Source organism: Pogona vitticeps, chromosome 3, assembly GCF_051106095.1.
Source record: "Pogona vitticeps strain Pit_001003342236 chromosome 3, PviZW2.1, whole genome shotgun sequence".
In the NCBI taxonomy this organism is placed as follows: domain Eukaryota; kingdom Metazoa; phylum Chordata; class Lepidosauria; order Squamata; family Agamidae; genus Pogona; species Pogona vitticeps.
In genome coordinates this window covers 261,059,152-261,085,021 of record NC_135785.1, presented here as the reverse complement: position 1 = coordinate 261,085,021, position 25,870 = coordinate 261,059,152, and the positions used below count along the sequence as shown (strand labels likewise).

Genomic DNA, 25,870 nt, shown 5'->3' with positions numbered 1-25,870 from the left:
CACACATATTATGTCTCTCTTGACACAGCTCTGTCTAATAAGCAAATCTCGACATTCATGTGATCGTTAAATCCCCTTAGCTTATCACTCTGACTAGATAAAGGTAAAGGTTCCCCTTGAAATTTAGTCTAGTCATGTCCGACTCTAGGGCACAGTGCTAATCCCCGTCTCCAAGCCGTAGAGCCAGCGTTTGTCCGAAGACAGTTTCTGTGGTCACGTGACCAGCGTGACGAGACACGGAACGCCATGACCTTCCCATCGTGGTGGTCCCTATTTATCGACTCGCATTTTTACATGCTTTCAAACGGCTAGGTTGCCAGGAGCTGGGACAAGCGATGGGAGCTCCCTCTGTTGCCTGGATTCGATCTTGTGACTGCAGGTCCTCCGACCTTGCATCACAGATGCTTCTGCGGTTTAACCCACAGCACCACCACACCCCTTTCATCACTCTGGCTAGGATTTGCTAATTAAGAGTGGATAGTCCCAGTCTTGGGTCAATAAACCAATGCCCCTTTGTCTATTACCTGTCTCCTGAACTGAACATGAATGTCACCACCGTGGGATGAAGGATGTGTATTTGCACTACCTTAAAAGCCCTACTAGGGTCTATATGTGACACATGTCTAATTGGACCAGAGAGTTACGCTTGGCTGGAAGCGATCTTCCTTAACGTGACCCTTCTGTCCATCAGGGAAGTGTTCCAGCCCTCAAACTAGATGCCCAACAGCTGAACCAAAAAGGTCCACAAGCCGTCCAGATTGTGATCAATTTCCCCCAATGATCCCACACTGAGTGTTTTTTGAACCTGAAACCTTGTCTACACCCCATTCTTCTGAACACTTGCCCCGTTCCCTCAGCTCATTCGCTGTGCTTTTGTGAAACCGTAAGCAAACAAACAAAATCACACAGCTGTTTTGTGTACAACCCAGCCTGTCTCTTTGCAAAGATAAAGAAGCTCTCAAGACCTTTTACGCTTCATGTCAAATGTTGACATCATGTCTCCTCAGCATAAAACTCGGATAGACAAATAGGAATCAGACGAGTTTGCCGTTTAATTGCTTCAAAGTAGTAGCACTAAATCAACCCCTTTTTAAAAAAACAACACCTTTCCATCCTTATTTGGAGAGATCACCAGGAATGTGCAAAAAATTTCCATCAAGGCACTGAGTCAATGTAGTTCACAAGGCTTTTGAGGTATTAGTAGTGAGTGGGAGGTGGCCATCTTCACAGATTATGGAGAAGAAGGTTGAGTCCTGAGAAGGTAGAGACCATGGCCAAGTTGTTGTTGCTCGGTGAGATCAAATCCCACACGACACCAGACTAGACCCACCAAAACAAGGATACATCTGAAGGCTGGTTTGGGTGAGACCACAGGCCAGCCTCCCAGCTGTAGTGGCTTGTCTAAAGGAAGCTGAGACAGTGTTTGGAGGATTCTGGATGTTGTAGTCCAAAAAGGTTTGGAGACTAAACATGGCAGATGAGGAAGCACCAAGAAGTGGGGCTGGATGATAGCACAAGGAGCTTATTATCAAACCCACTGAAATACTAGAAAGCCACAGAAACAAGGCCTCAGTGTGGTAGTTGCCATGGCAACCACCCAGACTAGGCCTGGAATCGTTCATAGCAGAATCGTTCATCTCCAGATGTTCTTGGACTACATCTCCCAGAAATCATGGAAAGCACAGCTAGGGGTGAAAGCTTCTGGGAGTTGTAGTCCAAGAATACCTGGTGACCCATGGTTGGGAACGTCTAGTTTATAGGCAGGCATGTGGTGCTTCGGGATTGGCGCCTGCTCTGATTGTTCTGCCCCTCATTTCTTTATGGTCCAACCTACGTCTTCTTAAAAGGTCTGCGTATGGACCAGGAAAATCTTGATTTGAGGCTTGGGAGATTCAGGCTTAGGATTCAAAGGCTTTCCCTTGATTACCTGGAATTCATGGCCTCTGTTTCTATGTTTTTCGGACACAGGCCCTTCTCTCCATGGCAAGAAAAACTGTATACTTTGCTTTCGGCATTGTGCTTATTTGAAGTTGTATTTGTAGTGATGTGGTGGAACCATCGACTGTTTGGTTAACAGGCAGAACAATGTCCTCTGCCGTGGCCACCTCTAAGCTTACCAGTTGGCTCCGAGCTAGATTAGCAATACTCAAAGCAGCTAGGGGGGAAGCCATAGATTTCACCAGCAGTCTATAGATTTATCCCTGTCATAATGCACTTAAAGCGGCTTAGTCTACATTGGTTTTCCAGTAGGCCCGCTCCTGGTGGGAATAAACCAGTGTAGAACTGGTTTGTTGATGTGGCTCAATACAAATAGATGCGTTTTTGGATGCTCCTTGTGAGTACAGCTGTGGGATTGTTCTGATGAAGGCCTGCACTTCAAAATGTGCCAGCATCACGCTGGCATCGGCGTTGGTCATGTGCCTGGGGTGTTAGACCCATTTTGGATGCCATGACTTAACAACTGCTGGCAGGAGAAGGGGATGACGAAGGGAGGGGGTCGGTCTCTTCCCTTCTGAACAACTAATGATACAGCATACTTCTGGCCTACAGGATTGGTTTGGTGATCACTAAACTGGAGCTAAACAACTAGATACTATCCTGAAAGACATACCTATGTATTTGAGGTGTGTGGAACTGGATTATGCTTTGTCAAGTTAAGCCAGTGTGACTGAATGCACCAGTTAGATTTCACCTCCTAAATCAGGTGTATTGCTAACTTAGCTCAGGTGTAGGTGACTTTGTGGTGTCTGGGACATGCAATTTTCTGGCCCAGGATCCTGTAGGATGATGGTTCCCAAGCTTGGGTCCCAGATTTCTTGGTGTAAGAGTCCCTGAAACCCTGGCCAGCACAGCTAGTGGTGAGGGCTTCTGGCAGTTTCTGTCTGAGAAGATCTGGGGAGCCCAGGTCAGGAAGCAATGTTCTAGGGGTTCAAAAAAATGGGCAAGCAAACAAAAAACAAAAGAGTCCTTAACACACGAGAAAAGGAGCAGGGCCTTAAGTGTGGAAAACCTATGCAGGTTTGATTCCTTCTCACAAGCAATATGGGAAGTGACATAACCTCAAGGCAAGGAGTAATTGAGATTAGGGAAGTAAAGTACTGTATGCATTCTGCATCACTCCTATGAAAGATTGACGAGAATTCCTTCTCATCAAGAAGACCCCGACCTAGTCTGCCTGACCTGGCAAAGGAGAAATTTGGAAGCCAGGATGCACATTAATTAGGGCATCCTATAGCAATTTCAGAGGATCCCTCATAAGTGATGAGGGAGACGACTGAAGTAGAAACTGTGGTGCTATTTTCTTTCCTTTTTTTAGTGTAAGAGGAAATAATGTACCTTCGGTTTAACTTCAGTGCAAACCACAGTGCCCAAGGTCTGGGGAACACCGGAATAGATCCTACGGGCTTTGTCTTCATAAGCTGAGGATCTTTGAAGAACAAATGTGCCCCCCTTTTCTGACAAGTATGGTTCTCGAAAGATGACCATGTGTGAATGAGTCATCACGAATCCAACACTCACAAAACAACAGTTGTTTCGCCTTGAATCCTGTTGCGTGGCATCCATTCGTACATTCCGCCAGGCGTCGTTCTGTTGGAAGGCTGCTGAGCGGTGTCGGTGTGCCCGTGACATGCGTGGTGGCCACATGTGGCGTCTATGCCTTGTAGTGACGTCCAAACACCTGTCTGCGGTGGCAACAAAAGAGACCCACTCCGATCGCAACCAGGGAGAGCACCAGGAGCGCGGCGATCAAAATCAGCACACTGATTTTCTTGAGATCCTCTTTTTCACAGTCTTCCGGCCTGATGTTGACGACATTCATCTCTTCCTCTTGGTAGCCGAAGCTCTTGGCGTGCTGGCACGTGACGAGATCTAAGTTGGGGATTTCCACGGTCGCTTTGTGGATCATGTGGGAGAGCCAAATATTTCCGCAGCAACTCAACGGGTTCCCGGCCAGGTACAAGTTCCGTAGATTTTTTTCCAACGTCAGGATCTTGCTGTTTTTCAGACTGCTGAAGCTATTGTTCTGCAGATCCAGAACTTCTAAGACGCAGCAGTCTTCCGACCAAGGAGGCAGCCAGCTGAGCCGGTTGTCCGACAGGTTGAGATGTCGGAGACGAGAGAAAAGGGAAAAGTTGACATTGAGAGTCGTCATGCCATTGCCATGCAAATCCAAATTTTCAAGAGACAGTTCTAAGCTGGACAAGGACTTCGCCTGTACGTGAAGCCCCCAGTTCATGGACAGATCCAGCTCCACAAGCTGCGTTCTGTAGAAGCCATGCTCTGGAAGTCTTCTCAAGCGGTTGTCCGACAGGTACAGACGCTGAAGTTCAGGGAGGTCAACAAAGGAGACGCATCCTTCTTCATCAGCCGCAAGTCTTTGTCTGGCTAACCCTGAAAACCATCCACAAAGACGTAGGCTGTTACTCCGGAGGTTGAGCAGCTGAAGGCGTGGCAGCCTGGCGAAGGTATCTGAGGCCAGGCGCTGGAGGCTGTTGTCTTGAAGATACAGCATCTGCAAATTGCCCAGGTTGTCCATTCCGAGTTCCAAACTCTGTAAAGAGTTAGAGCTGAGGTCCAGGATGGCCAGGGAGACCAGCTCAGAACTGGCCACGAAAGCCTTCAAGCAATTTTTGCTGAGGTTCAGAAACTGAAGGGCCGCCATGGAAGCAAAGAACTCCGTTGGGAGGGAATCGATCTCGTTATAACTCAGGTCCAAGTGCAACAGCTCAGGCAAGTGTGGAGGGCTTGCATTGCGATTTTGACCCTGTTCCGAAAGGAAAAGAGGCTCGTACTCCCGGGCGTATTCCACGTCACTTCCAGGGGACTGCACCATAACAAACTGCATTATATTTTTGCTTAGGTTCAGATAGGCCAGCTTGTTCCCTCGAGGAAGAACTGGGAACCGAAGGAGCTTGTTCTCACTCAGATCCAACCAGGTCAAGTTGAATTGTTCCTCAGAATCAATGGAATGGAAGCTCTCGATGCTGTTCCGGCTGAGGTCAAGAACTTGAAGCTGCTTGAGGTTAAAGCCCGCCACGCAGGTGAGCGAGTTCATGGAGAGGTTGAGCTTGGAAAGACGCCGGAGGCTCTCAAAGGCTCCTTCTTCTATCTCCATGATCATATTGTTCTGCAAATTCACCTCAATCAAACCTGCGGAGCCCTGGAACATCCTTTGAGATATTTCAATAATACTGTTCTCTGCCAGAGAAAGATACTGAAGGAACGGTGCGTCATGTAGAAGATGCTCTGCCATTCCGCTGTACAGCCTGTTGAGAGACAAGTCTAGTGTTCTGACGCGAGGTAACAATCCGATCCACAGGTTGCTCTGAGCCACCCGACAGAGTTGGTTGTTGGCTAGATTAAGCTCTTCCAAGCTCCTCATGTTGGAGAAGATCCCAGGCTCCATGAAACCTATATGGTTAGAACTCAAGTCCAAGTGTTGGAGGGAGGTGTAGAACTTCAGGGGGCTTTCTGTGATGTTTCGAAGCTTATTTTCAGAAAGGTAAAGTTTATGTACCTTCGGGTCAAGGTGTGAAGGAATCAGCTGGAGATTTCTGTTTTGGCAAAATGCATCCATTCGTCTCTGTGGGGAAGAAGAGAGAGAGAGAGATTACGAATAGCTGTGATATTTGCAGTGCATACAAGACCCACAAAATGATTGTTCTGTCATTGAGCGATGGGTTCCATCACGACCATGTTTGGTCTAAAGCAGTGGTTCCCAATCTTAGGACCCCACATGTTCTTGTCCTTCTACAACTTCCAGAAGCATTCACAACCAGCTGTGCTGCCTAGGATTTCTGGGAATTGTAGTCCAAGAACATCTGGGGGCCCAAAGTTGCGAACCATTGATGTAAAGAGTAACGAAGCTGCCCAAAGTCAACCAATCAAGAAGGGGAAGATCTAAGAAGGACATGACAGCTACGCTGTTCTTTCAGACTCTTTGCTGGCATGACATGGTGTTAGAGCAGTGGTCCCCAACCTTGGGCCTCCAGATGTTCTTGGACTACAACTCCCAGAAGCCTTCACCACCACCTGTGCCAGCTAGGATTTCTAGGAGTTGCAGTCCAAGAACATCTGGAGACCCAAACTTGGCAAGGTTGATTGCTGAAGTCTGTGCTCTAGGGCAGTGGTCCCCAACCTTGGGCCTCCAGATGTTCTTGGACTACAATTCCCAGAAGCCTTCACCATCACCTCTGCTGGCCAGGTTTTCTGGGAATTGAAGTCCAAGAACATCTGGAGGCCCAAGGTTAGGGACCACTGTGTTAGAGGACCGCTTGCACGTTGACAGCAAAGGACAAAGATTTGAATTTGATTTTTATATGCTAATTTATCCATGTAGGTGATAAATCGGCAATAATCGGCAAGTTGCTTTTGATTTATGATGACCCTGTGAATGATTGACATCCAGAATGTCTTGTCATTAACACTTCTACTCAGCTGTTGCAAACTCAGATGCATGGCTTGTTTTAGGGAGTTGATCCATTTTATATTTGGTTTTCCTTCCCCCCCACTGCCTTCAACTTTTCCCAGCATTCTTTTGTTTCCCAGTGAATCTTGTCTTTTTGATGTGCCTGAAATACAACCGCTTTCATCTTTGTCTGCTTCTAGGGAGAGTTCTGGCTTGGTTGATTGGTCATCAGCAGTATGGAAGTAATGACTACGGGTCAAATCTAGTGCCCAGTCTCAACTGGACCCATGGAATCAACTGCCGAATGGCCAACCCATTGACTCAAGGGGTGCACCCCACTTCCAATCAGTAATAGGAATCAGGCCTAAAATATAATAGAATCGTACTGATAATTTCTCATCACAGTGGTTCAAAGGTGCAAAATAATGCTAGGAAAGCGGAAGGCAGCAGGAAAAGAGGAAGAGCAAATATGAGATACATCGACTCAATATGGGAAACCACTGCCATGAGTTTGCAAGAGCTGAAAAGGACTATTATTATTAATAGTACATTTTGGGGGTTGCTCATTCACCCTAAGCTGGAGGTGATTTGACCGCACATAACAACAACGCCCTGTTGTATAGCTACTACAGTACAATACATTGAATGACAGGGTAGAGGATTATGAACTCATGACCCGGGTCGAACGTCAAGGCTCCTGGTCTCCTTCCTTCACATTCTTACTCTGTAAATTAGACCTAGATTAGGATGTCTTTCAAAATTGGCCCACCAGAGGAGTCTTCTCTATAAAGGGGAATACCTATGTAGGTTAAAACAGTGTTGTAAGAGAAAGAAGAAAGGTTGCAAGCCTTTGGACATAAGTTATAGGAAAAAGGTAAAGGTAAAGGTTCCCCTTGATAATTTTGTCCAGTTGTGTCCGACTCTAGGCGGCAGTGCTCATCTCCGTTTCCAACCCATAGAGCTAGCGTTTGTCCGCAGACAATCCTCTGTGATCACGTGGCCAGTGTGACTTAGACATGGAACGCTGTTACCTTCCCACCAAAGTGGTCCCTATTTATCTACTTGCATTTGCATGCTTTCAAACAGCTAGGTTGGCGGGAGCTGGGACAAGCGACGGGGGCTCACTCCGTCGCGTGGATTCGATCTTACGACTGCTTGGTCTTCTGACCCTGCAGCACAGAGGCTTCTGCGGTTTAAAGTGCAGCGCCACCACGTCCCTAAGTTATAGGAACTGTGAACAAAATTCAGGAAATATGAACCCACAGTGGATAACAGTTCCAAACTGATAATCTGACAATATTGATTAAGAATGAGTTGCTAGTGTAAATGATCCACATGATCTCTCCATCTTCTTAGTCATCTTCTTTTCTTGTTTCCAGCCTGAATCACTAGAGCTGTTTATGAGCCCCCTCAGCCCCTAATCATTTCTAAACGAAGCGCCTGCAAACTGTAGTGACTTCCTTGATGGGAAGGGAGGCTGGCTGTCCCTCCTCTCCTCTTCCTTCTTAGCTGTCTTTGAACTGCTTCCAAGTTGGTCCAGACGGCTGTTCCTCTGGGTTTTGATGTGTGTGTGTGTGTTTTTGCTCTTACAAAACAAACGCAGCTCCGTTTTCATTCTGGCTCGGTCTGTTAAGGGTATTCCCATATGGGCTGCAGAAGAATGCACAAGGAAAACAGGATGTACAGTGTTCACACAGAGAGCAGCTACAAGCAAGGAATCTAAGCAGCTATCTCGTCCCCTGGACCTCTCCAGCCGATCCCATGATCCTTCAGGTGGCTTGTGTTCTTTCTTTTGACTTTGCTCTAGTCCCTCCTGTGTGGTGATGGTTTTCGTGAGGGGAAAAGAGAGGAAGGCTGGTGAAACGGTCTTTTTGGAAGCGAAAAAGTACAAGCCTAAGGAGAGATCACCAAACCAGATGGAGTGCTTCTAACTATTACTTGCTGGACTACAACTACCCTTTCCCCCCCCCCTAAAATAAGACCTAACCTGAAAATAAGCCCTAGTATGATTTTTCAGGATGCTCATAATATAAGCCCTACCCCAAAAATAAGCCCCAGTGAAGTGAAACCCTGCCCTCCACCCTTGTGCAGCAACCAGAAGAAGAGGACATTGACTGTGTTTGAATAAACGTAGATTGTTGTATATGGAAAAAAAATAAAATAAAACATTTCCTGAAAATAAGCCCTAATGCGTTTTTTCGGAACAAAAATTAATGTAAGACCCTGTCTTATTTTCAAGGAAACAGGGTACCAAAATCCCCCAGTCAGTTTTAACTAAAGATTCAACATTTCTTGAAATGTTGACAGTGTGAGAGAAAAATGGATCCCCCTCTTTTCTTCTTTTTTGGTGGGGGAAAATGATGTTTTGGGGGGGAGATGACCCAAATATATACAGTTCTATGTTCATCTCAGATCTAAAAATGTTTTACTGCTTGAACAACACAAAGTGGCTTCAATCAAACATATGGAGCATATGAAATGGGACTATTGGGCATATTTATGGAATTCTGAAATATAAAAAAAACATTGCATGTATACTGAAATTTATAGTCTGTGAAAACTTATGAGTAAACAGTATACTAAAGAGAGGTGTGTACTGTACAAGGTCACGCCTGATGCATTAACATCCACAAAGCAGCAAAACCTTTCCTCTATCATGTATTTTCCCGCTCATAAAGATGACTAAGTCGGCTAGGGGGTAAAACTTTATCTAGCGTGTTAGTATTCTTGACAGCTAGGGAATACTGTAAACAGCCATCCACAGGATACAGTTTCTGGCATTTTAATAACCTTGTTTTAAAAAGCATTTCACTCATTCCTAAAAAAGGGGAGTGAAGAATCTTTAGGGCCCTTTTTCTAGATCTTCTCAACGTTTCACATTTTTCCACAAGAAAACCAGAAATGTAACCTTCACATTTGCCTGGAGGATCATAGACTGTATTTTGAGAAAATAACGAGCTAAAGTAAGAATGGAACGCCTTCTGCCTTTCCTTTATCACCTGCTACCCTTTTTCCATCCACGCTGAAGATCTGACTGACTATTCCTTTTCTCTGTCTTCAGCTACACACACCCCTGAACAATGTCGTTTTTCTTGGTCCTTCTCAGTTTTTATCTTCTTAACGCTATCCTTGCAATTCTTTGGTACCGCTCTGTGCTCTTTCTTTGTGGCCTGGCCTTCCTTCCACTTCTTATTTATGTCTTTTTCTCTCTCTTTTTTTTCAGGTCCTCCTTCCTCTACTTTTATAGGAGAAAATTAGCAGCCACACAAGTCTGGAATTTCTTGGGAGGGCCATGTTTAACGCTAAAAACAGTAAGTGTACAAATACTAAAAAGGTTCAAATACCACACTTAAAAGATGGTAAACAAAAACAGTGAAAAAACCACATTCAAAGCAGTAAGGCACAACAATCCGTTTAATAACCCCACTCAGGCAGCCAGTCATTGAAGGAAAGCTTGCTCGAAGAGAAACGATCTTTGCCTGGTCACAGAAAGATGGCAAAGATGGGGCCAGGCTGGCCTCCAGTGAGAGGGAGTTCCACAGTCTAAAGGAGCAGCCACAGAGAAGGGCCTCATCACTGTGAGGATAATGAGACCAAGAGAAAGGCTTCTCTTGACGAACTCGAGCAGGTTCATAAGAGGAGACACAGTCCTTGAGATTGCTTGGGGCGAAGCCATTTAAGAGCTTTATAGGGTAAAACCAGCACTTTGAATTGTTCCCAGAAACAGATTGGCAGCCATTGGAGCAGCTGTAATGGAGTTATGTGATCCCTGTGACCAACCCCAGTTAGCAATCTGGCTCCTGTGTTTTGGACCTCCTGACCATTCTGGATAACTGACATTTCTCATGACTCTATGTAGGAGACGTCTCTTTGAAGTTCTTGCAATTTGGTTTTCAAAGCTTCCATCTTTATCTTCTCCTTGATCCCTTCCTATTCTTTCTGTTCTTTTTCTACAATTTATATCCTTAAATTGCTGCATTCCAGTCATGGGACTCGTCCCATCAAGTTGTGGTTATCCCTATCAAGTCATATTTGCCCTCCTGATCTAAAGGTTTCAGTTCTTCCTGTTTATTTCCCATATTGTTTCCTGTTTGCTTCCCAGTGAGTTTCCTTATTTCTCACCTGCTCAGCATGCGAACCGACAAGATCATGGGGAAAACACAGGTGCAATGTTCCTGGTGGTGAAACTGATGTTGTAATTTCCATGACACGGCGGAAAGCATTCTCCTCTCCCCATCATCAAAAGAAATGGATGACCATCTGTGGCCTTTATTCCTACGTGTGAAGCAATGGCTGTTTAGAATGACTCTTCTTTGGGAAAACCCTCCCCAAAACATCTGGGAAAAAAGCAGCCCATTTAGGGCAGATGAAAGCAGGAAAAGCCATATTCAAGAAGTTCTGGGTGCAGGCCAGCTCACTCCTGCCTCTGAGTAAAGCAAAATGTGTCTGTTTCTCTTCAGATTCATTGTGTACCATTCACAAGCCTGGAGAAAAGCAATCCTACATCCAAATGGGAATATTTGAAATGGTGTAACCCAGAACATAACTTACAAATCTCTCCCATGCTTTTCCAAGAGGCCCTTTCTTCAACTGTTGTTGTGGTCTTTGCTTTCCCGTAATGGCAGGTAGAGGAAATAAAATGGCGACTTGCTCCCCAAGCTAGTAGGGAAGCTAAAGACACCCATCAATCACAGTGACAGATAATCTTATCACAACAATACACCCACAACAAAAAACACGCTGATCACCATAATCACCCATCTCCTGAAAAGGACAAAAGCTGATCTCACAGCCATAAATACTCAACTCCCAAACAAACTGCACCAGAGCACAGAGTGCTGTCCTCTGAAGATGCTGACCACAGAGACTGGCGAAAAGTCAGGAAGAACAACCTTCAGAACACGGCCAAAGAGCCCGAAAAACCCACAACAACCATCAGATTGCCTCTGATTTACCCCCAAATTAGGATCAAAGTAGATGTTAAGGGAACTGAGTATTCCCTGCGATTACCAATGTTTTTCTTCCATCAAGGAGAGAATTGCAAGCCTCAGTCATCAGACTTATGAGGAACCTTATGTTGACCTCTTAGTAAATAAAACCACAGCACACTGGAATGCAAGATCCTGTTGGAGTTTTTACAACCTCGCATGCTGGCTGGAGGAGGTGTGGCTGGGAAGGAGCTCGCTAGGTTGGGATGACTGTCTAACAGTTAGACTCTAACCAACAAATTGTTCCCTCCTGCCTCCGAATTCAAAGAAAGCCCTGCCTCTCTGCTCGGTGCTCTTTCCCTCTTTTATGTCTGTCAAAGTCTGTTGTTGAAAGCAGTTATGTTTCTCAGTTTGCTGTTTGATCTGTTCAACTGTAAGCAATTCAACCTTTATTCTTTCTCCTACTAATCTCTCAGAGTTACTGAGACTATAAGTGCCAGTGGATGAGGGGGAAAGGGGTGGACTAAACTGGGGGGCCTTGAAACTACTCTGCTAAACTCGGCTGTGCCACTCGAAGAACGTAACCAAAAATTCAGACCTCTGTAATGGATACAGAGGTGTGGAAAAGCACGTGCTGATTTATTATCACCACTTGACAAAGCCTAATTCCAGGTGGCATGTGTCATTTATTTTGACCCTCTGTGTATAATATGTTTGTCTGTGTGAGTAAAATTATTTGCTTCCTTCTCTGCCATTGTACTTTTTTTTAGTCTTTAATCCCCATGAAACCACAAACCAGAAGCTAAAAAACATACAATAACTCAAAGACACTGGCCAAAATCCTACAAGGCATTTACCCTGGGGTTAAGCACAATGTCATCAATGATGGGGGCTAGAACTCCTTGTCCCGTACCCATCACATGACTTGCTGAATGATGGGGAATACAAGAGCAGCGGCTTATGAACCAGTGGCCCTTCACCGCTGCTATTTACACCATCGAACTTATGCAGTTGTGCTGGCATAACTAACCCACAGGATTCTAGCCTTCCTTACTCATTAACAGGGATGTGGGCAAGTCTGGTTTCAAGTCTGAGGTTTTGGTCTCAAGTCTGAGTCCCTGTTAAAAATAAGCTTTTTCTCCCCAGGAAAAAAGGGAGAGGTGGGTGGGTTCAGAGTCATGTCCCAGGTCTTTGAAAACAACAACCAACAACCCCTGAGTTGTGTCACCCATCCAACTTAAGTCTGACTTAAGTTATACGACTCCAGTTCCCATCTCGGCTCATTAGCAGCTTCCATAATTATCTGCCAGCCCAGATTGGGTGGGCTGGCATTCAAATGTACAGCCCCTCACCCCACCTCATGTTGCCACACATCAGTCTGGGGGGAAAAATACAGAAAAGGCAGTAAACACCGGAATGCGCTCCTTTGGCCATAATTCATAAATCACAGACCCAAAGCAAACCCAGTAAAAGCTGAGACTTCCAGAGAAAAGTTCTGTCATGGGATTAACCTTTCTAGAAGGGCTGATCATCAAGACAACATTGGGCCTGCCCTTCTCAACCGGGAGCACAAGCTATGAAGAAATACTTTTGCACAAAAACGGTGGAGTGTGTTAACATTATGATTTGAAGAACTGCTAATAGGGGCCGTTGCCGTTCCTTGTGTCATGTTACAGCCGCCTCTTTGGCGTGGGAACAACCTGGCTTAATAAAACTTGAGTCTCCTGACCTCCCCATGTTCGTCCCTGAGCATCTTAATTTAAAAAAAAACCTAGGGGAGAGGAGGGATATACAGATTTGGAATACGCTGGCTTTGTTCAGTCTTAAATTTCAAAAGAAATGTTTGTACTTCTTGGTGTGGAATGAAATGTTAACTGGGCATAACAGGTCCAGCGTCCTAAAAGAATCTGGTAGACCTCCAGAACTGCACAGGTTTTGTTCAAGTCTGGGAAAGGAAGGAAGGAAGGAAGGAAGGAAGGAAGGAAGGAAGGAAGGAAGGAAGGAAGGAAGGAAGGAAGGAAGGAAGGAAGGAAGGAAGGAAGGAAGGAAGGAAGGAAGGAAGGAAGGAAGGAAGGAAGGAAGGAAGGAAGGAAGGAAGGAAGGAAGGAAGGAAGGAAGGAAGGAAGGAGCTAAAGATGGATGGATGGATGGATGGATGGATGGATGGATGGATGGATGGATGGATGGATGGATGGATGGATGGATGGATGGATGGATGGATGGATGGATGGATGGATGGATGGATGGATGGATGGATGGATGGATCTCCAAAATGTCCCATCCTCAACAGCCCTGCTCATGTTTCGTAAACCCAAGCCTGCAGCTTCCTTTAGGGAGCTGGGTCCATCTCATATTTGGTCTTTCTCCTTTCCTGATGCCTTTTGCCTTCCCCAGCATTCTTGAGTCTGCCTTCTCAGGATATGCCCAGACTAGGACATCTTCAGTTTTGACATTTTTGCCTCCACAGGCTTGATTTGATCCAGGACCCCCTTATTTGTCTTTCTGGCAAACTGGGCTATTTGCAAAGCTCTCCTTCAGCACCACATTTCAAATCAATCATTTTTTTTCTTGCCAGCTTTCTTAACTATCAAGCTTTCACACCCATACAAGGTGATCAGAAATACAGGACTGTGGATGATCTTGGCCTTGGTCCCCATTGACACATCCTTACACTTGACAATCTTCTCTGGTTCCTTCATTGAGGCCCTTCCGAGTCTTCTTCTGATTTCTTGGCTGCAATCTCCATTTAGATAGGCAATTGAACCAAGGTATACAACATCTCTTAAATATTTCCGTTTTTTCGTTGTCACCATTAAAGTTGTGTACTTCTTCTGCAGTCACTATTTTTGTTCAGTACTTAACTAGAAATCCTGATCTATTGCAGGTTACCCAGAAATCATGTGATATTTTCAGATTTCTCAGTCTACAAATCCTGCGTTGCAGTGCTCCAGCGTTGAAGCGCTCACCACCTCTCGAGGTCATGCGTTCCATTGTCATACTGCTCTAACAGTTAGAAAGTTTTCTCTGATATTCAACCGAGATCTGGTTAGTTCAGGATCTTAGTTCTCGGATGGGAAACATATAGTAAATTAGAGCCCTGCAGCTGCTTTCTCTTTAAGCACACTCTGTTTTTTTTAGCCATGGAAAATATCTAGTGTAATTTGGCTTTAAAGGAAATGTTATAGCTGATTCTTGACATATGTGGAATCTCTGGAGCTGATAAGAAAAATGAGAGGGAAATGGAGAGACAGGGGAATGGAAAAGTTAAAGCCCACCTCATCTGTTCTGTTCTGAAAATCTCCTCCGGAGGCTGCTTATTTTAAGCAAAGATGGGGTCTGCTAGATTTCTTGCGTGCAATCCTAACAAAACAGAGGCTAGTGGCATTAACAGATTTATCTCAGTTTGAACTTATGGATCTACACAGAATCTTCATCTTGAGAGTCTTGTGCTCCATGCTTCTGAGAACATGACTTACAATGCAAGAAACTTCATTCTGGGACCATTTTGTTAGCCTTAAAAGGTGGAACAAGAGTTTTAGGTGGTGAAACCATCTGCCATGGCCCTCCCTTGGAAAACTGAATGTGGTTTTTGTCCTATCTTACATCTGATGGTGAGCAATAGCTTAGTTCTCCATCTGGGATGCTTGGCTTATGATAGCAAACACTACATGTTTTCTAGTGTTTGCTATCACAAAAGCAGAGACATCACCTTGCTGACAAAGGTCCGCATAGTTAAAGCTATGGTTTTTCCAGTAGCGATATATAGAAGTGAGAGTTTGGACCATAAAGAAGGCTGACCGCCAAAGAATGGATGCTTTTGAATTGTGGTGCTGGAGGAGACTCTTGAGAGTCCTCTGGACTGCAAGGAGAACAAACCTATCCATTCTGAAGGAAATCAACCCTGATGTCTCACTGGAAGGACAGATCCTGAAGCTGAAGCTCCAATACTTTGGCCATTTCATGAGAAAAGAAGTCTCCCTGGAAAAAACCCTGATGTTAGGAAAGTGTGATGGCAAGAGGAGAAGGGGACGACCGAGGATGAGATGGCTGGACAGTGCCATCGAAGCAACCAACAGGAATTTGACCCAACTCCTGGAGGACGTGGAAGACAGGAGGGCCTGGCATGCTCTGGACCATGGGGTCACGAAGAGTCGGACACAACTTAACGACTAAACAGCAACAACAAGATATTTTCTTAGGGCAATTTTTGGTCCTAAGACCTTCCAGTTGATCCTCTTAAGAGGGCCAGATTAATCTGTTGTGGGGTAGATGCAGTCCAGGTTTTATGAATCATATTGTGCAGGCTCTTACCATTTCACAAGGCAGCACTTCTATGGGCCGATAGGTTGCGAGGCCTCCATTCAGCACTGCCAGGAGAAGGAAGTGGTGGAATTTCATGGCTCTGCAGAATAAAAAGAAAGGAAGTGTTATTAGGAAGAAAGCCAATCAATCCATGGAGACAGTGTGTCTTCAGAAGCAGAGGCCAGAATCCTACTGGTGCCGACGTAAGGTTTGCATAACTGGCTAATGGAAATGAACTGAAAAGTCTTAGGATGGTCCTGGACCTGACCAGTGGTTCCAAACCATGGGACCCCAAGATGTTCTTGGACTGCAACTCCCAGAACCCCTTGCCAGCACAGCTGGTGCTGAAGCCTTCTGGGAGTTGCAGTCCAAGAACATCTGAGGACCCAAGGTTGGGAACCACTGACCTAAGCATACAGGGGCAATGTGCCCCAGGATTAGATCTTAACAGTTATTAAACCCTTGTGTGAACACTAGTAGGATTCCGGCCAATGATTGTCAGTATAAGTATAAGAGACAAAAATAGGTCAGGACCTCTTATGATGGCAATAAATGTCCACTTAATATTGGAACAAAGGGTCAACTCATGCAGCAATTGATCTAAACCACTTATGGGGACAAAAGAGAAATGGATAGCCTCTCTCTCTCTCTCTCTCTCTCTCTCTCTCTCTCTCTGTGTGTGTGTGTGTGTGTGTGTGTGTGTGTGTGTGTGTGTGTGTGTGTGTGTGTGTTCCCCTCTTGTCTTTTCTAGATCTAAACACAGATTGGTATTCTTAGGCATTCTTCCTCCCTTTGTCTTTGAGATCACTTCCTTGTTTTTATTTCTCCTCCTTGTAGTTAGAGAGGCAGAGCTGCAGATATGGAAGCCAGCTCTAAAGATTTATATAAGATGCTTTTGAAGTCTTTCCTTCCACACTATCCAAAATGAATTTCCTACTATAGGACATTTCCCCCTTTCTGCTTTGTTACTATCCTCCTGAACAGTTATTTCTCTCCAAGGTAACCAACTGCACTAGGGCTACTGCACTCCACTAGAAGAAGAAGAAATCCTTGCATTTAGGGCAGTGGGTATTCCACAGTTTTGCCATATCAGACTGACTGGGCCTTATTGGCAATTGTCTGTGATGTCACCAACTCTTAGTTTCGAAAACAGGTTTGCAACTGATTGCGGAAAAGAAAGAAGACGTGTATCAGCCTCTCAGCTCCTATGCCAGAGAACAGAGCTCTTCTTAGATAAGATAAGAAACCTACGGTTTGGGGTCTGTCTTCTTCCCAAGCCATAAACTTTCAGATCTTCAAAGGCCTCCTTCTTGAGTGGAACCTGAGAACGGAACTCTAAATCCAGTGATGGAATGAAAGATAGATGGTATGATGATGGTGGAACCAGGAGGCCAGGGTGGTGAAGGAACAAGAAGTCTGAGCTGGGCTTCACAGGGGGTCAGTTTCAGGCAAGAAAGAAGTTTTGACTGGACCCTATTGGCCATAGCCTGGGACGTCACTCCTAGTTTTATATACGCACACATGTACTGTTATCTCCCAGAAACTCCCATCCAGAATGGCCAGTAAGTAGCTGGTTTCGAGGAGAGAGAGAAAGGCACTCAAATGCTAAAAGATACGCCCCCGATGAGCTGGTTATGCTGGCGGGGAATGGTTGGTTTTCCCCTGGTCAAGCTTTATGGCTTGACTCAGCAGACATCATTCTGTCTGAGTGTTTACTTTAGAGTTTCGCTATCTCTTAAGTACATTTTCAACGGAGTGCAACAGCAGATACCAAGAAGCCTCAAAGACTTTGATTTCATGTTGTAGAGACAAGAGACAGAAGATAAAGTTGGCAGGCTGATGCTATGAGTGGTACCTCACCGAACTTCTCCTGGCTGAAGACTACACACACATTCATTCCTAAGCGCCCATCTCACTATTCTATCTGGTCAAACAGGTTTGGTAGGTTTTTGGAGATTTTCAAATTCCCGCAGAACTGGGCTGCCGAGCAAGAGAAGGCGATGCATTCATAAGAAACAAAAATCGTTTTTAAAAAAGTACAATAACCTTTGACCTATAAATTGGATTTTTTCCCCCCTCTAGTGCTGTTCTTCCATCTTTTTCTTCCTTTTTAAAGGGTGTTTGAAACTGTGTTTCAAATCTGCTTTTATGCTTCATGGTATCTGCTTTCATATGAGGGTGTTGTTGTTTTAATCGTTAGCCTTCTTGGCTGCCAATTTTTTGTTGACTTTTTTGGGGGGTGGAAAGGTAGGATTGTAATTGATTTATTAATCATTCCTCTATAATTATTTCTCTATGAATGTGAGTAGTCACTTAACACACTCTCCCAAGAAACACATTTCCCTGAAAAAGAATACAAAAAAGGAACCTGTTTTTGCCTAAAACATGTAAGTGCTGATTTATTTGCAGAAATGTAGATTCAGAAATAATTTCTGTACATTTAGATGAAAGTATCTTACCATCTTACCCTAATAGGGAAAATGGTGGCCCATGACTTTGAACCACGCACCTGTGGAGTTTCAAGCCCCCTGCTCTCCCCTTTGTAGGATTCATCATCTTTCAGTGAGGAGGAATTAAAGAACCTCTTAATAAGGGTGAAAGAGGAGAGTGCAAAAAACGGTCTGAAACTCAACATCAAAAAAAATACCAAGATCACGGCCACTGGTCCCGTCACCTCCTGGGAAATAGAAGGGGAAGATATGGAGGCAGTGACAGATTTTACTTTTGGGCTCCATTATCACTGCAGATGGAGACAGCAGCCACGAAATTAAAAGACGCCTGCTTCTTGGGAGGAAAGCAATGACAAAGCTAGACAGCATCTTAAAAAGCAGAGACATCACCTTGCTGACAAAGGTCCGCATAGTGAAAGCTATGGTTTTCCCTGTAGTGATGTATGGAAGTGAGAGCTGGACCATAAAGAAGGCTGACCACCGAAGAATGGATGCTTCTGAATTGTGGTGCTGGAGGAGACTCTCGAGAGTCCCCTGGACTGCAAGGAGAACAAACCTATCCGTTCTGAAGGAAATCAACCCTTAGCGCTCACTGGAAGGACAGATCCTGAAGCTGAGGCTCCAAGACTTTGGCCATCTCATGAGAAGAGAGGACTCCCTGGAAAGACCTTGATGTTAGGAAGGTGTGACGGCAAGAGGAGAAGGGGACGACTGAGGATGAGATGGTTGGACAGGGTCTTCGAAGCTAACAACATGACTTTGACCCAACTCTGGGAGGGAATGGAAGACAGGAGGGCCTGGCGTGTTCTGGTCCATGGGGTCACGAAGAGTTGGGACACGACTTAACGACTGAACAACAAAACATATTTCAACCAGGCTTTGAGTGGGCAAGCGTTCAAAGAGAGAACATCTTCAAATAAATTTCCCTGATGAAAGTCCCAGAGATTACAGAGAGCTGATACACCGTGGCTACATGGAATAAGACACAAATACTTTGGTTCTCTGAGCTTTGTGGGGCTTTCTATGTAAAACAGGACACAGTGATGCTGTAATAGACAACCATTTGTCCTTATTCCATAGGATTAATTTTACATTCTCTGCTTTCCATTGAGTAGAAACAGACATTATAGTTAACTTGTGATTAGGAATTCCTTAACCGCTAAAAGCATCTGAATGCAGAGCAGGAGCTTTCCTCCCCTCCTGCGGTTTCTAAATTAGCTGTTTGGCGACTGGTCTTCAGGAATTAAGCATAGGGTTCTTCTGAAGTCTGATTTCTCCAGCAGGAAAAACTGCAGAATCAAGGTCTCCAGCACTAATATAGCATGGACTTCTCCCTCTGTTTCTGCTTCAGTGGACGAATTTTTGTGGCTTTTATTGCACATGTCCAGTGGGAATCTACACGCAGAAATTGTGCTCTCATGTAACACCGAATGTGCATAATTTGGGGCCTGTTGCCAATTTTCCACTCTTTTCTCACACTTTGGTCCCTTTCCCGTGCTGAGTTCAAGACACCGTACATGGCTCACGTTTTCCTCAGAACAGCCCTATGGGATAGCTGATGCTGAGAGAAAGAGACAAGCCAAAGGTCACTCCGTCAGTATCGTGGTTCTGTTAGGGAACGGAAGTTGGATCTGCTAAGCCCCCCCCCCCCCGTGCGACCACAAGCCCATGTCGGTTCTGACACTTTTTCAACCCAACGGGTGGTTCGAACAAGAGCCTGAGAAGACAAGACACACGGAAAAAAAGGGCAACAGAGCTTGGGGAACATCAGCCAAAGAGGAAGACCCAACGGAAGTTGGATTGACTCAGTCAAGGGAGCCATAACTTTGAACCTGCAAGAACTGAGCCAGGCTATTAATGACAAGAGACCTTTCGGAGGTCACTCATTCACAAGATTGCCATAAGGTGGAAGCAACTTGATGGCACAGTAAAGAAATCGTAGTGCTGAAGCTGACAATTTCTGAGGGAAGGGACTGCCTCAGCGGCCTACATCTACAGCCAAGCCTTAACACAACAAATAATGAATAAATGCACCAGCTTAACTGCTTTCAGCACATAAATGTGTCAAGACCATAATGTTGTGGCGAGCATCGCCAAGATTCTAGCAAATCCCACAGCTCCTGATTCCATGCTCTAAACAGGAAATAGTTGTGGTAACCCACAGGACAACAAAACGCAGGGTGACTCGGTCAAGAATGGGAGAAAGGTGGGGATTTTGATGGCCACACCTCAGTGAACTGCTGAGCAAATGGCACGCATAACGTTGAGATTATACTCCTCATAATCTTGGAACTGCCGAGCTGGAAGGGACTCTACGAATCATCAAGTCCAGCCTCTAAGAAAGAGGCCCCGTGGGGAATTGAACTCCCAACTTCTGGCTCCATAGCCGGATGCCTTAACCACTGAGCTACCGTATCTATACAGTATTTTAAAAAGACCCTAAAACTGATAAATTCTCTGGTTGCTGTCCAAGTTAAAAGGACATTGTAAAGTTTCACCAAAGCAAACAAACAAACAAACATTTATTTACAAAAATTAACCCACGAACCACCTAAAATCCACAACTCCATGTTCCATTTGGGACATAATAAGGGAAGACACTTACATAGCACATGATTCCTGGCCCCATGCCTGGTTGTACAAGAGGCATGCCCTTGGGAATGTGACTGGCCTCTCAATTAATTCGTCACAATTCACCACGACAACTTTCAGAACTTCAGCCGCACGAGTGTAAATTGCCAATAAGAATCTTGCCGTTGTATAGTTTAGGTATATGCCTAAAAGAGGTTAAGTGCCAGAACAAACGGGTACATTTTAAAAGGAACTCCTCACATTATTTGTGGCTTCCCAGCACTGCAGTTGCCATCATCATCCTCATGGATCCAATCGTGCAAGTAGAGTGGGGTCTCTACTTAAGAACATCCCTACTTAAGAACAATCCAACTTAAGAACAACTCCGTTTGCTAAATTTTGCTTCTACTTGAGAACAGAAATCCAAGATAAGAACAGGAAAAAAAACCTTTCCTGCTGTTTTTTTAACCTTAGGTCATCTTAGGTTAAAAAAAATTCTCCCCCTAGTGGTAGAGTACGTATTAACCAGCTTTGCATTAGTTCCTATGGGAACTAATGCTTCAATGTACGAACGCACCTCTACATAAAAAAAAAACAGCCAGAACGGATTAATTGGTTTTCAGTCCATTTCTTCAAAATTAGCTTCGTCAGAAGTGCTTTTAACACTGTTCCCTAAGGGAAAAAAAAGAAAAAATATCCCCCTCTAGTGATAGAAGGCGGAATAGCAGCTTCCCATTAGTTTCTATGGACGGAAAAGAGCAGATACGGATTAAATGGTTTACAATGCATTCCTATGGGAAATGCAGATTCAACATAAGAACTTTTCAACTTGAGAACCACCTTCCAATACAGATTAAGTTCTTAAGTAGAGACCCCACTGTATAATCAATATATCACATTGTCTTTTCTAACTGGCCTGGAAAATGTAGGGAAATGTTATCAGGTTCCCTCTAGTGGCCATTTCTGATATTGCCCTTGGAAATATAAAAATACAAATGACGCAATAATATGATAATCCATTCTGAATTATGGTGATCCTTTCCAGGGTTTTCCAGGTACAGAGAATGTATAAAAGTGGTTTTCCTTTCCCTCCTTCCTCTGGGGTGGCCCCGGGACTGTGTGCAGCTGGCCCAAGGCTACCCAGGCTGGCTCTTCTCTCTAGAGATGCGCAATGGGGAATCAAACTCCCAACCTCTGGCTCCACAGCCAGATCCCAAAACCACTGAGCTGCCCAGCCAGCTTTCAAATGACATAACAAAAGAATAATTCTCTTATCACTTTAGGACGCCAAGAATGCCATCAACCTGAGCAAGCGGTATAGAAAACAAAATAAATATAAAAAGTAAAAATAAAGCCTGAAGGATTTCTGTTAAAGCACCTTTTAAAAAGGTCTTGAAGAGTAACTTTTGCAAATATCTTCTGTGGCTTGTCACACCTGGAAAGTGTATTTTTTATCACTAGTTACATTGTTGGTTAACCAAAAATAACTAGTTATAGGCAACTACTTTATGGTAACTAACTACTTCCAAGCTTTGTTTCAGTTGCACAGATTATGTATAGGGTCATTTGTGAAGAAACCAGCCCTGGCTTCTGCCCTTTCTTTGAGGGTATCCCTAAGGGGACTGGAGGCTAAATCCTATGAAGAACGACTAAAAGAACTAGGTATGTTTAGCTTAATGAAGAGAAGACGGAGAGGAGACAGGATAGCCATCTTCCAAGATCTGAAGGCTGGGAAGAGGGCATCAATTTCTTCTCCATGGCGCCTGAAGGTAGGACAAGAACCAACGGGTGGAAACTTGTCAGAGGGAGATCCAACCTGGAAGTAAGGAGGAATTTCCTGACGGTGAGAACCTTCAAGCAGTGGAACAGCTCACCTCCCGAGGTGGTGGGTGCCCCATCGCTGGAGGGTTTCAAGAAAAGATGGAGCAGCCACCTGTCCGGGATGGGATGAGGCCACTTGCCTTGGGCAACGGGTTGGACTAGATGACCTCCAAGGTCCCTTCTGACCCTACCACGATTCTATGATTCTACCCTTCATAAATCCAAGCTTCCTACGATTGCAATGCGTGGGACAGCCTGGAAGTGTTCAAGGGCTCTTCAGCAGCTGTTCATTCATGCTGTTTCTGTTGCATTTTTTTTTTGCACCTGCCTGTAATATCCATTTCTGACATTTACAGTCTTAAAGATATGTTCTTTACCATTTTAAATGTAAGATACTAGATTTCACAACTTGTGGTTTTAGCTAAATTTTTATGTGAACTACTCACCACTCTGGACTTATGATGAAGGGTGGGATTGACATTAAATAAAGGAATAAATAAAATTATAATATAAAGCATGGTTGAACTGCTTAAGCTGTGGAACCCTAATATAATGCCACCCAATTAAACCTTAACCCTTTCTCCACCACACTGATTTTTTTTAAGCACAGTATGAAATCTTGTCACCTTTCCTTGTTGTTGTTTAGTCATTAAATTGTGTCCGACTCTTCGTGGCCCCATGGACCAGAGCACGCCAGGCCCTCCTATCTTCCACGGCCTCCCGGAATTTGGTACCAAATTCATGTTGGTCGCTTCGATGACCCTGTCCATCCATCTCATCCTCTGTCATCCCCTCCTCCTCTTGCCTTCACACTTTCCCAACATTAGGGTCTTCCTAATTCTAGCCAAGCCATCTGATGATGTGTATAAACTCCGAAGCAAATCCTTCTACATTCATGTCCCATTTTGCAAACATATGTTCTCTTCATTTATAGCCAGCCATCTCTCTCATGAACTGGAGGCAGCCTCTCTGCTACTTTTCCCTTACAACATCCCTGTGAGGTAGATCGTGCCGAGAGACAGAGCCTAATAGCCTAACGTCACCCAGTGACTTTCATGTCTTCCGTGAGGGAGCCCCATCCGCCTTCGCTGGCATACATAACAGAAGAAAACACTTTTGTGGCACCTTAAAAACTAGCACATAGATCAACTTCATTGTGAGTTTCTGTGGAGAGGAATTCACTTGACACGGGGAAGATTGCAACGTGTGTCTCTTAAAACCCTGTTCAGTCCTCTAACCACTGCACCGCATTGCTCTAAGAACATGACTAGGACTGAAGCGTTGCTTCAGAGGTTGGGAGTTTGATTCCTCAGCGTCCCTTCCTGCTCTGCAATTCTAAGATTCTTCTTATTATAAATCCATTATCATCCTGTCTGCTTCTAAGGGAGCGCCATACAGTGCAAGGCTAAGCAGGTTTACTCACAAGCAAGCCCATCTGAGTTCAATGCCGCTCACCCATTTGGGGTCAGCATGCCAAGCCAGCACCCCTAATTTTGCATCCGCCTGTCCCACCCAGGAGGTAAACAGCTTTCTAGATTGCTTTGTTCGATCCCTTCCAGTTCTAAGATGAGGAGGGTGATTGCTTTGTTCCGGTTCGATTATGCCCAGATACTTAATTTTCCATATATGAAACATTAAGAAAAGAAAAGGAGCAACAGATGTTGCTTTAACCCATTGCAATAAGAAGTACCCAGAACAATTCCACGAATTCTGACAGATTCCTTTTTTTAAAAAAAATAGGAGAAACATCTGTTTAGATTTCCTCTCTCAGCCTCCCCCTGCATTCTCACAGCTGATTTTTTCCCCCCATACCCACCTAGCGTGGTGGCCACAAGGATGGCTGGTGGTTTCACCTCGGCCCTCTGGTTTTCCGTTCCGGAGATGCTCCCTGCCGGCGTTGGCTGTGACAGGATTTCCCGCAGGAGGAACTCACACGCACATGTGCGCCGTGCGGCGGCATCCAGGCCGACTGAGAGGAGACGCCAAGAGAAAAAAGTTAAGTCACCAGAGGAGGGGAGAGAGTGGGTGAGCCAAGAGATTCGACCGAGATTAGCTCCTCTCTGGACTGACTTATGCTCTGCACTTTTCCAGTGCCTCAAAAAGACTAAAAAGAATTTTTTTAAAAAATTTTGATTGAGGCATGCAGCGCTCCATGGATATTCCATAAACCTCTGGCGTGTGGACGTTTGCACCTTCTCCTCTCGTCCTGACAGACGTCCTCAGAATGTCAGCCCTTGTCCACACATGTTGCCAAAGAAAAACACCACAACCCACCCACTGTTTTCCAAAAATCCGTGTTCCAGATGTGCCCGTCTCGGGTTCAAAATGCGGTTCCCGTCGAGTCTTAGCAGGGTTAAGGCATTTGATGGTCGGAGACATGCCACAGCCTGCTGTGGTGTCGCAGCTGGCCCGGGCGCTGGAACGGAGAAGGGGTAGAGTCGCGCACAGTTGTGCGTCTGCCAAGGTGGTGTGGCAAGAAAGGAAATGCAACACCTCCAGATGTGGGTGCGTTGTTTGTGTGGGTTTGGGTTCAGTTTGGGTTGGTTTCTCTTTTTTTAAAAACTGAGACATTCATCTCACAAAGTCTGATCTTCTCCCCCAGCGGTTTGGGAATCTGGGCGAAGGTTTCTGATCGCATGACAAATGTCAGTGGACTCAACAACTTGGACAAGGTGAGGGTTACGGACTTCATGTCCCATGATCCCCGTGAAAGCAGGGTTGTGCTGGAGCGATTACGGCCAAAGTCCCTGCGTCAGCAGTCTGTGTTCGCATATAGAGCAAATCATGTTAGGAACTGCTGGAGAGCTTTGTGGTTTAGGCACGTGGCTGGGGAGCCAGAGGTTAAGAGTTCGAATCCGCCCACAGGGCCTCCTGGACAGGGGCTGGACTAGATGATCCATCGGGTCCCTTCCAGCTCTGCAATTCTAACATGTTGATGATGAAAGGGTGGTGGTGTGTGGCTTCTTTTACACAAAGGTAAATTGCCAGAAGGAGTCTATCCACAAGGGGGAAGGGTCAGCTGATGTGGTGCCAGGCGGTTTGGGTTGTTATCAGCAGCCATGGCTTCCGTGAATCACCAGAACGGATATCCCCCCCCCTTGTCATTTCAATGTTCATGCATCTAATTTTCCTCTGAAATCACCACTTGTGTGTTTCACGGTATGCCTGGGATTGTGAACAATGCTTCATGTAACTGGATGGAGTAGATGGGGGTCCATACAGGCTTATGGCATGATACATTGGATAGTCTTTAGGATGCCACAGAATTCTTAGTTAGGAAGGTTATGCCAAAGTAGTCTAGTGGTTACAGTTTGGTATAGGCCGAGTGGGGCCTGGGTTCTAATGCAGTCGGACTGTGTTCCAAGCCCACTCCCCCCCCCCATACTGAA

At 45.1% G+C, this 25,870-nt stretch overlaps 1 protein-coding gene across 1 annotated transcript; it reads right to left on the bottom strand.

Moving 5' to 3' along the window:
- Nucleotides 1–2,945: 2,945 nt before the first annotated feature.
- Nucleotides 2,946–24,430, bottom strand: LRRC32 (leucine rich repeat containing 32). Its single transcript, XM_020810890.3, has 3 exons — nt 24,298–24,430; nt 15,649–15,739; nt 2,946–5,584 (listed from the first exon to the last, which is right to left on the bottom strand). The coding sequence occupies exons 2-3, from the start codon at nt 15,733–15,735 to the stop codon at nt 3,653–3,655; spliced, it is 2,019 nt and encodes a 672-aa protein (XP_020666549.3). The 5' UTR covers nt 15,736–15,739; nt 24,298–24,430; the 3' UTR covers nt 2,946–3,652.
- Between the last annotated feature and the right edge of the window lie 1,440 nt (nt 24,431–25,870).

Bases quoted from the DNA above. Each gene is read 5' to 3' on its own strand.
- LRRC32 (XM_020810890.3), bottom strand. From the start codon at position 15,735: ATGAAATTCCACCACTTCCTTCTCCTGGCAGTGCTGAATGGAGGCCTC. The intron at 5,585-15,648 runs GTAAGAGCCTGC...TCTTCCCCACAG, and splicing joins AAGTGCTGCCTTGTGAAATG to AGACGAATGGATGCATTTTG.